The 16,888-nt window shown below is 39.8% G+C and overlaps 1 protein-coding gene across 1 annotated transcript in view; it reads right to left on the bottom strand.

The window, feature by feature from the left end:
* LOC140310001 (FERM, ARHGEF and pleckstrin domain-containing protein 1-like) overlaps nucleotides 1-16,888 on the bottom strand; it is a 51,496-nt gene that overhangs the window by 10,662 nt on the left and 23,946 nt on the right. The window contains exons 3-13 of the mRNA XM_072388143.1: nucleotides 15,641-15,745; nucleotides 14,385-14,427; nucleotides 14,069-14,147; nucleotides 12,311-12,408; nucleotides 10,165-10,279; nucleotides 8,734-8,881; nucleotides 7,794-7,889; nucleotides 7,537-7,703; nucleotides 6,755-6,823; nucleotides 6,519-6,594; nucleotides 5,987-6,185 (exon numbers count right to left, since the gene is read on the bottom strand). Coding sequence (XP_072244244.1) covers nucleotides 5,987-6,185; nucleotides 6,519-6,594; nucleotides 6,755-6,823; nucleotides 7,537-7,703; nucleotides 7,794-7,889; nucleotides 8,734-8,881; nucleotides 10,165-10,279; nucleotides 12,311-12,408; nucleotides 14,069-14,147; nucleotides 14,385-14,427; nucleotides 15,641-15,745 — 1,195 coding nt within the window. The remainder of the gene's footprint in view (nucleotides 1-5,986; nucleotides 6,186-6,518; nucleotides 6,595-6,754; nucleotides 6,824-7,536; nucleotides 7,704-7,793; nucleotides 7,890-8,733; nucleotides 8,882-10,164; nucleotides 10,280-12,310; nucleotides 12,409-14,068; nucleotides 14,148-14,384; nucleotides 14,428-15,640; nucleotides 15,746-16,888) is intronic.

Raw genomic sequence — 16,888 nt, 5'->3', positions numbered from 1 at the left:
TCTACTCCACTACAGTATTCCACACCTCTACATGGTTAAAATAGTTAGAAATGTAGAAAGATGGAAAGAAAGCCAAATTGTACAGAGTTTGTTAGTAAGGCGTCTATAAAATATACAAAAGTTATATTTTAGTTTTGTTAAAAACTAAAAGTGTTAAGAAGATAACATATATGAACTAGAGACCATGATCTTCTATAGACCTGTAGATATCTCACTAGTTGTGATGACACCTAAAATCACCCATTTCCTAATACGAGTCAAGTGTGAGTTTAGGTGAACTCTACTTCTGGCACTACTCTTTGGGAAAATGGCATCATCCAGACAAAAGAAGTAAACCTACTGCCACTACGGCTAAAGTTGTTAGATGTTAACTACATGTTGCTACGTTGTGACTGTATACTTGCCCAGTTGCAAAGTTTCCAAAGAGTCCACTGCTATACATCAAACTGGATCATGGATAAAACCATGGAAACGACTGAGTGCAGATCTGTGAGGGGGTGTTTTTAAGAACTTACCACCGGACAAAAACAACACTAAACACTCAAAGAGCAAACTGGAGAAAGAATAAACTAATACAAAACAAAGAAACATGTAGAAACATGCACAATACTGAACAAAACAAACAGCCTCTATGCTACAGACTTACTGGCACATTACAAGACATGGGCAGGGTGCACAAATCAAGCGGGTGGATGTATGTACTGATAGGTGCGTGAGGGGCCACATCTCCACTAAAGATAACTCTGGAGTTCCTTTTGTTCAGTCATACAAAGCTGTTTTTTATTGATACTAATGCACCACAGTGAGTTACAATGTTAAAAAGAGAGATGAAAGGTAAAGAAGGTAAAGGAAAAAAAAACCGCAAAGAAGCCACAAATAAAAGATCCAGTGTGTGTTTGGCGATAAATGTGCAGGAAGAGTTTAACAAGAGTGACAGAAAACAAGTGAATTAGTGCTTCCTTAGAGTGTATACTCAGTATTTGTTGAGTGAGAAATTATAATTTAAATTCCTTTCGGTACAAACTTTCTGCAGCAGTGTGGCTCTGCATGTTCAGTATTTATAATTATTTCACAGCATGCTACATAACTGACATGCACCACATCAGAAAAAAAAAAGTAAATGCAGAGCATGCAAACTTAAGCAGCCACCAATCTTTATGGGTCAGCATAAGAACAGTCAGAAAGCTGGTTTATTCATTTTAAGAGGTCATGTCAGGGGGAAAAAAAGAGTTATATTAGCAGAGAGACACGAACAAATGTGAAATCAAAATGCTACCTTTTACCATTTCATTCACCTAAATTTGTGTAAATAGTTTGAGACACTGGAAAATAGGTCGGTTTGTTCTCTTTCTGAGAGGGTTAACACTGCTCTCATAACTGTAAGGTAAATATGAAGCCAGCTAGCTTAGCTTAGCATTAAATACCTAGCTTGGATTTGTCTGAAGTTAACAAACTTAGACAAAGGTAACAAAATCCCTATAATACCAGAACGAGCTGCTTCTACACTTAACTGTACAAAACACACAAATAAGATGTAAAAGAGCTAATTCATTCATTTTAGTGGTGATAACTAGTAGATTTTGTTACATCTGGACAAAGCAGAGCTAACTGTCATGCTAAGCTAAGTGGCTGCTGGCTATATCTTATATTGGCAGAAAACTATGATGTGTTGTAATTCTTCTCATCCAGCTGCTGTATTATCCAAAATATATGAATATTTCCTTAAGCAAACCCAATATCAGTATATTTACACACAGCATATTTCCATAGCTATGTGTATATTTATCCCATATGAAATTACATTTATCTTACTTTTGAATTTAAAGATAATCCAACAAATTGACTTAGATCAACTTCATAAACATAGAAATTACATTACGAATACAACATTTCAGTAGGTTCTTACAGTAGAAGGGCATTTAAGGGCCATTGTAGGTATAAAAAGAAGAAAAACATTAAAGAACCAGCAGAAGTGGTTGAAATTCAAACATCTTTTTAAACCTAAAATGGCCTTATATCCAATCAAATTACTGTATGTACAGTACATTAAAACTGATAAAAAATTACTGGCTGCAAATGCAAACAGGTGACAATTAGTGAAAGGAAGACAGGTGGACTCAACCCTGGTGTTCATTTGTGTACATGTGTCCAAACTTTGACAACATAGACTTTCAGGTCTTGCAAAATAAAATGCCATGTCTCTCAAATGTATCTTTTTTTTACACTTACATCAAACATTAAGCTTAACTTTACTTGTTTCTGTCTACGAAAGCCTTCTTACTTTCCATTCAAAGAACACTGGAGTTGAGTTGGCCCTGTTCTGTTTTTGTGCATAGCGTGGAAACCTGGGGCTTAACATAAACAGTTTCTAAATGTTTGAAATAGACACGTGCAGTTAATTAATCATGAGGGCCTGGCGACAAACAAGACTCAAAACCAGTAACACTAATAGGGAAAGAAGCCTACGTTTGGTCACATGTAAAACTTGTTAAATTGCACGCAATGTCTCTCAAACATCTGCAACAATTTCAAGCCCCATGACCAAAACACAGTGACAAAGTGAGCAAAAGCAGAACAGAGTGACAGAAAAGCAGGATTTTTTTTCTGCCTGGTTAACATGCATTCACAGTGAAGAAAAAGAAATGGAAACACCAGTGTTTAGAAGCCCCCCCTCAAAAAAAAACATGCTCAGAAACAGTGCATTTACAAAGCAAGAATCATGAACATTTCTTTCATGAGGAAATAGTAGCTCTGAGGAAAGAAAAAAAGTCATTTGACTTCAGAAAGTGATGAAAAATTTAACACACGTAGTGCAAGTTAAATCACATTGTCGCTTGAACCCTGACATCTCGTTTTAGTTCTTTGCTCATGAAACAAAATAAAAACAGCAAGAGTTTTCTTAAAATGCTGCCAATTTCCCATAATGAACCATTTAAGTATTTGTTTTTATGCTGTTTGGACACAAAGTTAATTTACTTGTTCCAATTCAGGTTTGCTGTGTTGTAAGAAAAAAAAAAAAAAGAGAAGTGAGCAACAAGCCATCCAGCCAACAAATGACAGATGGGATGGGAAGCCTTCAATAAACAGCAGTGGAACAGGTGAGAAAACAGCAGGCAGAGAGACCGATAGATAACAGTGAGAAACCTTGTTTTGTGCGCAGTGCATGCCAGGGGCCAAAGCCAAGCAAAGCCGACAGCTAAGGATGGATTAAGGACGATGGTTGACATTTTTGATTATTACTTACAAAAAAAACCCTCAAAGAAAAAAAAATTAACAGAAAAAAGCCAATAGAAGACATGAAACGGAAACATCCGGAGTTTTGTTTATCATCCTTAAGAGAGAGTTAAGAGTCCTGTGTGCACTCTTCCTAAAAGCTTAACTGAGGCAAATTATTAAAAATCTCAGTTCTCCACTAAGGGTACATACTAAAGCGAATTACTACAGAATATCTCCAGTACAAACATCCAAATCACAGTGCAAGTCGCCCACAACAGACTGAAATCGACAAAGGATAAAAAAAAGTGCTCAGAAGGACGTGAGCTCGGCCGAAACCAAATTGGAAAGGCAGCTGTTAGCTACAGCATTCCTCCTCTGGCAGAGTTAACACAGTCTTCTACTAAAGAAGTACTTTGATACTATCCATTCTATACTAAAAACATTAAAAACACTGTATACTTAGAGGTACTATAAATCAGTTCAATGATTCCTATAAAATCAAACTGTATGCAACAGCTTCCCCCTTTTAATCCTACCATTTCAACAATAAACATCAACAATGACATCCCTTTCTGAACCTCTATTGCACAACACAAAGTGAAAAAATGTATTAGGGTTGTATTAAGAGAAACCCTCACATATAGAGACACACAAATAGAATCGCCTCAGTGTATCATGCCAAAAGGAAGGCAGCAGATTCTGGTTACGTTTCATCAATGACCAAAGCCACCTAAAACAACTGTTCTCTCCCACGTAGTGTCAACGACAAAAAACAAACCACACTCTAGTTTGCAGCTACGAGCAGTAACATCTGAATTCAACCTACACAGAATAGACTGACATGAATATCATCAATGCTAACAAATAACTTTTCACGAAAAGTGTGGAAGAACAGTAGAAATTATCTTCCCAAAAAGCTCTAGATGTGAATATTTTCCTCTAGATGTCTATCCACACTGAATATACAGTTTTTAAGTTATGGCACATTAAAAAGGAAAGGTTTCCTTAGAGTATAATCTAAACTTATACCTAACTATTTACAAAGAGGGTGCTGACTGATTGCCTGTAGAGTTAAAACCAGCACTTAGCATACACAGTTCTACACAAAAATGGGGATTGATGTGTTTAGAAACAAGTCTTGTTATTATCAATTCATCTAAAAGTAGGTCAGATGTTTACAAATCTATGGTAAAATCTTGCATTTCTATCAAAAATGATTATTTGCAAACTTCAAAAATATTTAAGAACCTTTGCAAAATATGTTTCTCTATATAAGATGTGAAAAGATGGACGAGATCTAAAAATGTTTCACTTTGTAGTCTACTTTCTCTACTTTGATGTTCAAATATGAATTTTGTTACGAAAAAAAACCTAGACTGTGCTTCATCTGTGGATTATCTGTTATATACTACATTAAGGTATGTGATTTCACATTGTTCTTATATAGCGCATTATTGTGGCTCAACATCTCATTTAGCGCGCCTCTGTCCTACTCAACAGCTAAAAACCCGACCTCCTATATCTTCCTCCTTGAAGCGGTAACACCCTTCCTCATCCTCCCCCTCGCCATTGTCCCCCTCCTCCAGCCGCAGACGTCCAAAGGACAGCTTGCCGTACGTTAGCGGGGAGGAGTTCACGCCGTTCGAGTTGACCGAATTCATGGAGCTGACGGCAGCCGGGTTGCCATACAGCAGCGGCTGGCTGTATGCGCTGCTGCCAGTGTCTGACTCCGTGTCACTGGTGTCGGTGCCGCTACTGGTGGACCCGTCGATCATTTGGACCGGCTGAGTTAGATTGTTGTTGTTGTTGGTGCTTGGCTTTCCTTGACGGCCAAACAACCGCTGCGGAGTGTTGGACCGCGCCTGACTTGGAACCATGACGTTTACATGGTTGCCATTCGTTATAATCGTTCTTCGCTCCATTGGGGCGGAACAGGGGGCATGACCATTCAACCCAGTACGATGAGGGTCATGGTGGTGGACGGGGGTGGATGTCAGCTGGCTGAGAACGAATGGATCAGTGTCAGAACGGTTCCTCATGTTATTGTTGTTAAATGGTTTGGCCAAATGCGATGGTGTTCGGTTTGAGGTGATCGGGGAGTAGCTGCCGTAGTGGTTTGGTGGGTGGGATGACGGAGGGACAGGGGTATTTTCCACTGGGACTACCCCGGGACGTTTGCTGAAATAATGTCCGCCGTCATCCCACCGTGAGGCTGTGCGCTGGTAGCTGTGACCGTTTGTCATTTCGGCATGACTGAACGAGTTTGTGCGTGGGTGGAAGCTGCTGATCACCGGGCTTGAACACTGGCTGCGAGTCCCGGTTCCTAACGGTCGACCGATTGCTGCACCTCGCTTGTCTCTACCCTGAAAGATTTCATCCAACAGCGTGCTGTGGAGTGGGAGGCGCCCATGAAAGGAGCTTCCATTTGACAGAATTTCATCATTTGTTAGCTCATGACTCATGTTAAACTTGTTAGCCACTTGAGATTGATCTACAGCATTTCTGTTACCCACAACACCCTGCTGCATCACTCCCTGGTGATTGGTGTGGTAAAACCCATTTACAACCCCAAACAGACTCCCAGCTGGCCCCCCGCTACGACCCATACTACCCCTGTGCCTGTAAGGCTCATCCTCATTGCTGTCATTTGCACTGCTGTGGCCCCTGGGAGCCCTGCTACCCTTTGTCACATCACATTCGCTATCTATGTCACTGCAGTCTATGTAAGGAATAGAGGAGCTGCTGCCTTTGTTTGCCCTGCAGGTTGGACCTGGGTTCAGGAGATGCTGTTCTGGGGCTGATCCAGTCCCGTGATGATTCTGATGGGGTGGGTCTGAGGCGGATGTGGTGTTGTGGAAACCATTGGTGGGGGGAGCGACGGTCGGCAGCTCCTCTGAACCATTAGATTTAGCCTCCTGGCTCAGTCTGGCTGAGTCGGACTGGTCCATTAATGGGATCGACATGGCACTCTAAGAAAAACAGAAGGGTGGAAAGGGGCGTGGAGGGGCTCTTATTTATGTTGTCTCTTTGAATGAACTGTTGTTTACAGCGATACTCAAACATTCAGTTCAAAAGGTTGCTCAACAACAACTTTGTGCTTAACTGTTTAACAGCTCCGGACTCAAATTTACATAAAACAGACTCAAAGAGCCTGTAAATGTGCGTAACAAGTGAAGCTACAAGAAAAATATAACAACAAGACAGAGCCTAAGATTAAGATTAAGATTAAGATCAGATTAAGATTAAGATTCAAGTGGGATGAGTGGTTCAAGTTCAAAAGAGCCTTCTGCTTTTTGTTTTACCTCTTTTGGCACTTGTGTTTTGAAGGATGAAGACTGAGAGGTCATGCTGCTGCTGGACAGAATCTTACTGTGCTTCCTGTAAAGAGGGGAGGGGACACATGAGGTAAAACCACATGCAACTAATCAGCTAATTGTGTTAATCTGTTGAGAGATCTTGCTACAGCCACTGCACGGTCTGCCTCATGCAATGATTACTGCTGCAGCAGGAGGGGTCTGAACAAAGGGGATGTCTTCACCTCTCAAAGGGAACTTTCTTGAGCTCAGAGTCTTTCACATAGTCGATGATCTGCTTCTGGGTTCGGCCGCTGTAGGTAGATAACAGAAAGGTAGAATCTGGTCATTTCATGCCAAGTCTAGCAGCGATTTCCACATAATATTTTGTTTGATTTTTTTCCTGGTGGAAGATTCATGTAGCTACATGATGACAAAATACAAAATAACCATGAGGAAAGTATTAATGAGGTTTACAAAAACTTTATCTTTTTTATTGAGTATATTTAAAGCAGCTATTTAGAAATGTTTAATACCTCTCATTTTTTCTATGAGGAAAGATTTGTCAGATTATTTTAGGGGTTTTGCTCCCATAAAAATGTGTAAAAACACACTTTTGGTGCAAAAAGGATCAACTATATGGTTCTCTTACTTTGCAACTTTTGCAGCTCTCCGATTTACAGATTTTCAGTGTATGCATGTCCTTAAAATTTGAACAAAAAAAACATTTTTATATTTGCATCTAAAACATGACATGCTTGTGAAGGGCTGGGTTGTCTTATCTAATTTAATATTCACTCCAGTTTTAAGCTACTAAATGTTTTGACCCGAACTTATCTCTTAAAACAAATAGACATATTTGATATTTGTTATTACCTATAACTGTTTGAAAAAAGTTTTTTTTCAAATGAGCAAAAATATCATTTAATTTCCAACCCAGTTTTGGATGTCATGTGGCAACAATGCCAATAAAATGTGTCCCCAATGATACATATACATAACTTAATATTTCCTGTCCTGTCCTCACCTGAACCGGAATGAAGATCCTCTGGTGAACAGGATGGGCTTGGGTTTAGGCTTGGGCTCCTCGAAGAGTCTGAAGAAGGCATGATATTCGACGCAGATCTTCCAGAAAATCTTGCAGCAGTCTCTGCTGGCCATGGCGAACTCCAGCGTGTCGTGATGGGCGTTCTGCTGGAGGACATATAAGTGTGGACAGAAGAAAATAAACTGAAAAGGCCAAGTAAGGGAGGTACAGCTAAAGAAAGTGTTTCATGTACTTACACCGGGGTCAGCTCTTAGCTTGATCAGGAACCTTTTACGCTTGAAGCTCAGCTTGCGAATCTTGGACCAGTTAAAGGCGTTAATTTTTGTGTAACCCTGAATGCAGAAGAAAACATATTGAAAATCATTATACAACAATTGAGAAATGTTGTCCTTCTAAAAAAATACTAATATGTATTTGTGCTCTAAAAAGAATAGATGTTTTACTCCTGAAAATCTTGGAAGTATAAATAGGAAGCCGCACATTTGGATTTAAAAAGAAAAAAAGAACAACAAGCAAATACAACCATTCAGTTGGTTGGAGGCTCACCACAAACCTCAAGGAAAGATTAACCAAGTTGTTATTTTAACTCAACTTTGTTGCACTCTTAGCACTTTTCAAAACAATCTGAACAAAAGAAATCGTGCATAAGGGACCTATATGGAGTCAGTCTGGTCAAAAAAATAGTCAATCGTTGACCTCGACTTAAAAAAAAGTCACCAGAAAGTGTCAGATCTGAGTGTTTTAAGAAGGAATTTCCCTCATTATACCAAGTGTAGACTGAAGCCATGCTGCAGCGGCTATATTTAAACTTAAACATGTAATTAAATACCTCTGTGTGGGCTTAGTGGAAGATTTTGTAATCACAGCACGAAACCTTCACCATGATGGAAGCAGCAGATAGGAGCGCTTTTTTTTTTTTTTTTTTGCTGAAAACATTCAAGGAATTTACAGCTCAGACCAGTTAATTCAAACCTATATTTCAGCCTTGTAAATAACTCCACAACACCTCACACTTCAGCAAAATAGTTTTAGAATGTCAGGCAAGTTGTTCACCCTGCTGTAAAAAGGTAAGCAAAGGTCTGAAAATATGAGATTCTTGTTTGGAAGTAAAGAACTTTCTTACTTAAAGTGCTGTAAGCATGATTCTTTCAGCTTTCAGTTAAGTCAAGGTTTTACCTGAAAAACCAGCACTCCGGTGTGCGCCACAGCCAGGCTGAGTTTAGTTCCCTCTCGGTCCTTCGCCGGGTGAAGGCGAACGCCGTACATCTCCAGTCGTCGAGCGATTTCCAGCAGCTGGTAGTCCGACTCTGCTGGAGTCTGCCCACTGTGAAAAATAATCAATTATCAATCACTCATCAGTCAATATTCCAGTCATTCAGAAATAGCAATAAAACATTAACTTAATTTGCCTTTTTTTTGTGTTAACTTGTAGAGAAGTGTACACAATACAGAACTAGCCGCCAGAGGCTGTTACCATGGCAACAATCCCCCCCATCTCCACCAAAAGCATGATTGGTAGCATGAACAAGAAACCAATGTCCCTCACCTCTTGATTATTTGTCATGATTCAAACTGTAATTTTCAGATATTAGACACCACCCACTCCAGGTTACTATTTTCAGACTTGTTGTGGAAGTCTTAAAATACACCACAGGATCAGATGGAGGTGCCCACAGTGGGTGGAAAAAATCCACCACAAAAGAAATTTGTTTCCTCACAAAATCTGAAAATAGCTTCCTGTTTCCTGTATAAGCTGCTGAATTAGCCACTTCCTTCCTGTGTTGGCTATGGGGAGGCTGAGGGATTGAAGCGAAGAGAGGCGAGAATGGGTCTGTGGTGCGAAAAGAGGTTGGATTTTCAGCTTTTATCTGTGGTTAAGAGAGGGTTTTAGAAGATTTTACATCTCCAGAAAATAAGAAAATGCATTTGTCATGTATCTTTTACCAGCAGCAGGGACAACCCACTTGTTATCGGAAAAAGAAGAGTGTGTGTTGGTGTGTGGGTTGTCCCAGGGGCACGGAGGGAATGCCAAGTGGTATGATTGCAGATAGAAGTGTGTGCACCTCAAGTTGTGGGTTCTGCAGGGGAAAGACTTCTGAGTTGGGTATATATTTGTGTAACGGGTGTGCATTTTCCATGTGGACATGTGAATAAACAGATAAATATCTCTGTTTGAGATTTAGCATAAAAGTGTGTGTGCTTTCCATGTGTGTTTATGAGAGAAACAATCTCCAAACACCTCAAAGCAGATCAAAGATGTTGTGTAAGCAGTAGGAATCTTTACCGGCTATTTCCAGGTATACAGTGCTGCCATCAATTTGAGTATGAGCTGAATTGCTTTAATAATGCATTCGTGTCAATGGTTTATCTTGCTTATTCTGTCAAGACAATGACTAACTACACTCTACAAATCTGTAGTGTCAGTCAGAGAGCTACACTGGCCAGCCTGCAGCCTCTCACAAACACAAACTATTTAGATGAAACTTTTCTTTATCGGTTATGATTAACTTTTTGTACGATTTAATAACCTTGACTCCTGACATGTTTGCTGAACAAACCTGGACATTTGCAGGTGTCAGACTGAGCTCTAGGAAACTGTTAACTCACACGTGCTTGCGGTGGCATTCGGTGATCTTATCTCTGATGGCATCCTGGTCAGGCAGGTACTTATTGTGGAGGAGATGCTGCCAGCTCTGTGTCTCGTCGAAGTCTCCAATCTCAGCTGGTGGGAGGGAGGAAGGTGGGGAAAGCACATTTTATTTTGAGTTTGTTGATGCAGTGTTAAGAAAAATATAGGAGAAGAGAAAAAGGAACTCCATAAAAAGATACAAACTGGGATGCCTTCTTTGCTTTACTCCTTCGCTGTCTGTTCTATTATAAATAAGATGAAGTTTGCTGATGCGTGTGTCTCCATCTGTTCCAATACCAGCTACAATAACAACCTCGCATACGCTACCACCTGCAGGCCCACTGACAGGCTAACCACTCGAGGTTGCCATGACAACCAAGCAATATTCCCGAGCATGCTGTGCCTTTGCCTGCCCCTGTCTGGAAGACTAGATTGAATCTGCAAACTGTGAATGCTGCACACACGGTGCTGAAAAACAAAGGTCACTATATTCAATCACAGTTAGCTTTATGGGCTGCTGTAAATCAGCAAAATGTAAGTGTGAACGGTGAGGAAATGCTCCGACACAGTGTGCATTTAACTCAAATGTGATGTTAAATGCTAATGGATTTAAATGAAAGGGCATACTGAAGCTTTGTGCTGCTGAAAAGGCAAGTGGGAAAGGCATGAGTCCTGTCCTACTGGAAGGAGCTGAATCACAACCAAAGTACTAAAGAGCCCATATTATGCTAGCTTATAAATTCATAATTTGGTGCTGTGAGTATACTACATTAAGATTAAATGCTTGAATGTTAAAAAAACAACAACACTCTTCTCATTGGGTACACTTCCCTCCTGCCCTTTTGTCTGTAATACCCAGAGGCTGGGTGCTTGGCAGCTGCTCATAATTTGTTTAAGTCGTGCTCAGCTATCCCCTGTAAAGGTGACGTAGGGTTTGTAATTTGACAGACTCTTCGTATGCACTAAAGAGCAGAAGGGGATACCCTGAAGCCTACTTTAAAGGATGAATGTTCTTTTTGTTGTTTACTGAATCAAATTTCAGCTCAATTGAATTCAAGTCACTATGTAATAATTATCACAGTACTATTCATACATTATTATTCTTAAATTATATTACTATTATCATTCTATTTTGTTATATTACATGTTTTGTTATATTATATAGTCATAGTTAGTGTTTCCTGTATAAAAAGAAGCAAGGGAAGCCAGACTTCAACTCCACTGGCCTAATCAGGCACCACCCATCATTCATCATCAACTCTGCTAAATTCTGAGGTATGAAAACACATTTCATTGTATGCTAAATAAGTATACCTCAGTGCAGGATGAGTCATTTAGATTTTTCTAATTATTTTCCAGGAAGGACAAATAATTGTCCAAGATAATCACTAAATAATATCATAAAAATACATATTATACAAATAATAATCTCCATAAAACTGGTATACAGGTGGGCAAGACATGTACTACTGAAGCACCCAAACACAGAATTTGATTTCATGGGGACATAAAACTTGGACCAGCGACACACGTTATTGCATGTGATGCTGAAACACCCCCAGATGGAATTTGTGTCATGTGTGAATTATAGTCAGCCCTCACCATAAGCAAACCTTTGACAATACTTGTTCCCAGACTAAGACTGGAGCCCTTTTCAGGCTTCTTTTCTGGCTTAACCAAGAGGCTCAATCAACAACCAAAGTGAGTGTGAGGAAATAATCCAATAATGCAGAATGTAATGTCGTTTTCTCAGAGAGATAAAGGCTTTGATTGCAATTCAATTATATCTGGGGTACACAGGAATGTAATTACGTTGAGGCCGATTCAATTTGCTCACATTTTTTATACAAAGATTTGAATTGACACAAATTAAACTTAACAACATAAGAAGGGAGACAACTAGCCTGATGATTAATATTTCTATTGAAAGGAAATTCAATCTCCTCAAGAATCTTGACATTAATTTAAATAATTCTGTTTTATATTTGCAAATGAACCGAACAAATGGGGAATCTGCCAACAGATTACTGTCCAAAAAAAAGAAAGCGTCATTCGGATGGCATTCACAACATTAAAAAGAAATCAAAATATATCATTTGGCTCTACCACTTGTGTTCTACTCACACTGAATGATGTGGGAGACCATGAGAGCGGCGCTGGTGTCGTTGCAGATCAGATGACCACAGGCTAGATCACGCTTAATCTGGAGGGCAAACAGATACCTGGTAACAGAAAAACAAGGAGGCAAGAAGAATAAAGATGGAGAACAAAGATGGAGGGCTTATAAGATCAATGCAAACTCAATAATCTCAGCAACTTAGAGTGTTCAAAGCAATTCCATTATCATCAAAGAGTTGGCATTGATATTCACTCGGACACTAAGCACTGGTGATAATTTCGCATCCACTGATCCGAACTGGAGACAAAACTATACTGATTCAACACAAACGCAGCCCACACTGGCTCATTAGACCTTTCTTCATGTCATATTTTCACTATTTGTTACATATAAAAAGGTTAACAAAGATGCAAATGCCAGATCAAACCAAATCCGTCAGTAAAAGAGAACAAAATTCACCAGAACTCATTTTAAAATGTAAGATTTTGGCTTTGCATTTATTACATGGGGACAAATAGCTGACTTGATGCCAAAGCTCTAGGTTCAGAGAGGTTGCATGTGCGTGTGTGTGTGTGTGTTTATGTTTATGTGTGTGATTAATGGCGCGCAGCCTCTTTTAATGTGATGTCCAATTCAACCTTTTTAAAAGTGCATGATTACCGCGCAAATAAAGTTAATGAAGCTTTTGTGATTACGTTGTTCTATTTTAGCCTGGAGCGAAAAAACGATGGGGAATTTCAGCAATTACGAAATCTGCGCCACATCGTGTCAGCTCAGATCCTTAAAGGATGACTGTGGCCAACTAAACCATCAAAAACACACCGATTAGTCCCTTGAATCTCTGAAATTTGAAATTTTACACTTCACTGTAATAAAGGTGGAGCAACACTGTTTGGCCCATTTTTAATAACAGGTTAATGACAGCTTGATATGTTCACAAGGTATCTTTCCTCCATCTGTCGGTCTATATATTTGGTCCATCTGGGCAAAGGAAAACACTGACAGCTGAAACGGTGAGAAAGCCAAACAAAGGAAATACGCTGCCTGCCCACTTCCTGTTTAATGTGAGAGTCAGCTGAGATCAGTGGAATAAACTGAGAGGCTGAACAGCAGCAGTGGAAAATACTACATGTCAAACTATTCAGTATCAAAGCAGATACTCCTTCATGTGAAAATTAAGTGAGGGGCATAAATCACTGAGTGGTAGAAACATTCTAGTCGAGAAATGCTTCTCGCTCGTCTCAAGTGAGTGCAGCTGGCCGGCTGAGAACCACAGCATCATGGGAAAATGTGGAAGGTCACATCGTTCTCCTGTTTATGTTGAGGCGATGTGAAGAGGAGGGGTGACTTGGTTTCAGACAAACACAAATAGTTCAGTCAGTTCTGTGATGCCTGTCAGACTTAACAAAGCTTAAAAGTTCAGACAAAACTGTTGCAGAGCATTTACACTTTCTAAACAAGCAAGTTGGTTCTAAAATTATGACTCAAGACCCAGAAGTGGCCATTCATGAGAGTCTATTTTTAGCTGCCTTGGGTTTAAATGGTTTAATTAGTCTGGTTCCAACATGGCAGAGTAATGCATCTGTCCCAGAATGATGAGAAGCACAAAGAGAGATGTCTACATATTTTCAGATACAACTGAAACCAATAAATTGTGCAGTAATGGGCTGGAAAAAACCTGAGCAGGACAGGAAACCAACACGCCTTTTAATATGAAGAGTGCTTCTTCGCATGGGTGTGGTTTCTGTGTCGAGATGACTTACCGAGTCAGCTCCTCCAAGAACTGTGTGTGGTCAGGAGGGAAGAACTTCACCACAAAGCGAAGGATGGTGTTTTTAGGCCCTAAGGGAGAGAAATGATGGGATATGGTTACAGAAGACGGGAAGAGACCGGAAAAGAGAAGTGGAGTTGTTGCAGAAAAAATTCCCTTTACCACTACTTAGTCTTCTTGTTTTTCTGCACTAATGTCTGATTGAGAAACCCATCTAAAAACATCCGTTTTCAGCACAATCATCACAAGTTTAATATCTCAATAGAAAGCCCCTGTGTGCTTTAGGGCAGCATCTGAGAGCTACTCACGTCTGATCTGCTTCAGCGCTGGCTTCAGGAGGTCCAACCACACCTGTGGAGAACAGAGAGCAGCTTTACCATCTGTTAATCAGTCTGTAGTGGCCCTTTGGAAAAATGTTTAAAAGTGTGGTATTGTACAGTTCAGCCAATAATGGCACTTGTGACATGTAACATTTGCTCCAAAGGGTGAATAAAGGACGATTAATTTATAAGTTATAAAAACGGTAAAACAATTAAGGGTGTTGTATAAGACTGAGAATCAGACTATACATATAATCTCTTTTTTCTAAAAACCTCATAATTAATTATAAATCAAATATTGACCTCTGGTAATGCATTGTGTCTTGATAAGTGAATTAGCCATTTGCCAACTACCTGACATCAAATGCTGCTGTCACCGCTGACATTAAACAGAGACAGAGTTGACGGATGTCTTGAACCTTCATACCGATCAATCAAAGAACGTCTTAGTCAGGAACCTGATTCGATACTTGAGATAGGATCGGGGTATTCCTAATAATAAGTTATCTTTGTTCAAATGATTCGAGTTAAATCTGTATTGCGGTACTATAGATGCTACTCAAAATGCCAACCATGGTGGTGGTGTGATGTCTCTGTTGTACGAACATCAAATTTGAACTTCTGAGCTATTATTGAAATGCATACTTTCATGTGGATCCTCTACTTGATGAGTAGCTTAGTGTTTTTTGTGTGCGTGTGCTGTCAAGGCTGTCATCATTTGAGCCGATTCTCATGCAAGAAGCACAGAGACGAATATTGACCGTCTGTAATGGAACACATTAAAGCACTTGTATGCGTCTCTGAGCTTCTCTTTGTGTATATCAATCCATTTTAATGCATTAATGGAGCTGCCAGAGGAGCGGAGAACTGCACCCACCCCTGCAGCATGCAGCAGGTCTGCAGATCATTACAAGCAGCTGCTTTTTCATGACATACGTGAACTTGAGTCCAGGTGAAAGCTGTGTTTCAAATCCACATGAATGCAGATGAAAGGCTGAGATGCAAAAGGTCGAGTCTGCCAGAGTTTCCAAGCACTTCTAATTCATGTGACTAAACACAACCTCAGAGAGCACAGTGTGTGCCCATGTGACTACAGCTAAACTTAACTTGTGGGAAGTCTAAGTGCTTTGAGTCATTTAACTTTAAACACAAATAAAAAAGAAAAGGAAAGAAATAACCAGCGATAAGTTTTCCTTCTTGGCTCCAGCTGGTCTTCCAGCTGAAGACACTTTTTCTAGTCTTACCGTCATCTTTCTATGGTCCTGGTACTCCAGTCCAAAATAGTCGCCCTCTGTCAGGTTGAGGTGGGCACAGGCCAGGTCAAACAGCACTTTACCAGGCGAGCGTTGCTGCAAAAGAGGAACAGAGGTGGAGGAAATACATTAGATTTAAATAAAGAAGACAGAGTGGGTGAGAGGGGAGAGGAAAGAGGTGCAGAGCCACATCGCAGCTCATCAGAAGAATGCTGATAATGGATTGAAGTGGGCAGAAATTTAAGTCTTTCTTAAAGGTTACTCATCTGTTTGCCATTTAGCTTTCCTAAAAAAAAAAAGCACATTATTTTTACATTCATAATTTCACGAAGATCCTGACTGATTCCATTTTCGTGTCTCTTATATATCTGCAGGCTGACCTCCAACCATGGTGTGAGGTCTAATCTTCGGATTTAGATCTAATGAGGAGCTGGAGGCTGAGGCTCAGCTGGCAGGATTCAGAAATGACCACATTGCTCCCAGATAAGTGTGTATGTGCTTCAACATACAAGTGTCAGCTGCTCTTCCTTTAATGATGCAGCTTCACCTGAGCTGCCAATGGAGAGGAAATATTCTTTATTCTTTTGTTTGCATGTACTGTGAGGAATTCCTCTACGTTCCTCTAAGAATTTAGTCTTAATCCACCAACATGGACGTAAAGGTTTGGCTGGAATAAACAAGACATGGAACCAAATCCAAAATGAGCCCAGATTCACCACCTCAGCACGTCATGCTAAATGGCAGCAGTTTACATATTTGTTGAAAAGATACAGCATACCTTCAAACATTCAGTGCATCTGATGAGGCTCCAGTTGAGTAAATACAGACTTATCATGAAGGTGAACATTCCTGAGCTTAACCTTCAGAGCAGCGCTATAAACACAAACATGACGGCATGCTTCACATGAAGCCAGAACACACAATCTAAATACACTTAAGACAAAGAAAGGTAAGTTATGTTACGTTGGTGTTAAGAAAAGACAAAAAATAACTTTATATTTCCCGAAGGAATTTCCTGTGCCAGATAGCACCAAAATTACAATTACAATATGAAATAAGTCAAATAAGTTAGTGGACGCAAGTTCCTTCCTTGTAGTCCAAAGGAATGGCACAAACTTTATGAAGAGAAACCAACGATTGTGAACTGAGATACCTTTAAGGTTGCAAATCTGTTGCAATATTGTTTCTTTAAATTACTTGACAGTTTAATGGTTTGATGAAATAATTTATATGAAAACA

This window comes from Leuresthes tenuis, unplaced genomic scaffold, assembly GCF_036924035.1.
Source record: "Leuresthes tenuis unplaced genomic scaffold, fLeuTen1.0.hap1 SCAF_1, whole genome shotgun sequence".
Taxonomy (NCBI): domain Eukaryota; kingdom Metazoa; phylum Chordata; class Actinopteri; order Atheriniformes; family Atherinopsidae; genus Leuresthes; species Leuresthes tenuis.
The sequence above is the reverse complement of the archived record's forward strand: the minus strand, read 5'-3'. Positions and strand labels throughout refer to the sequence as shown.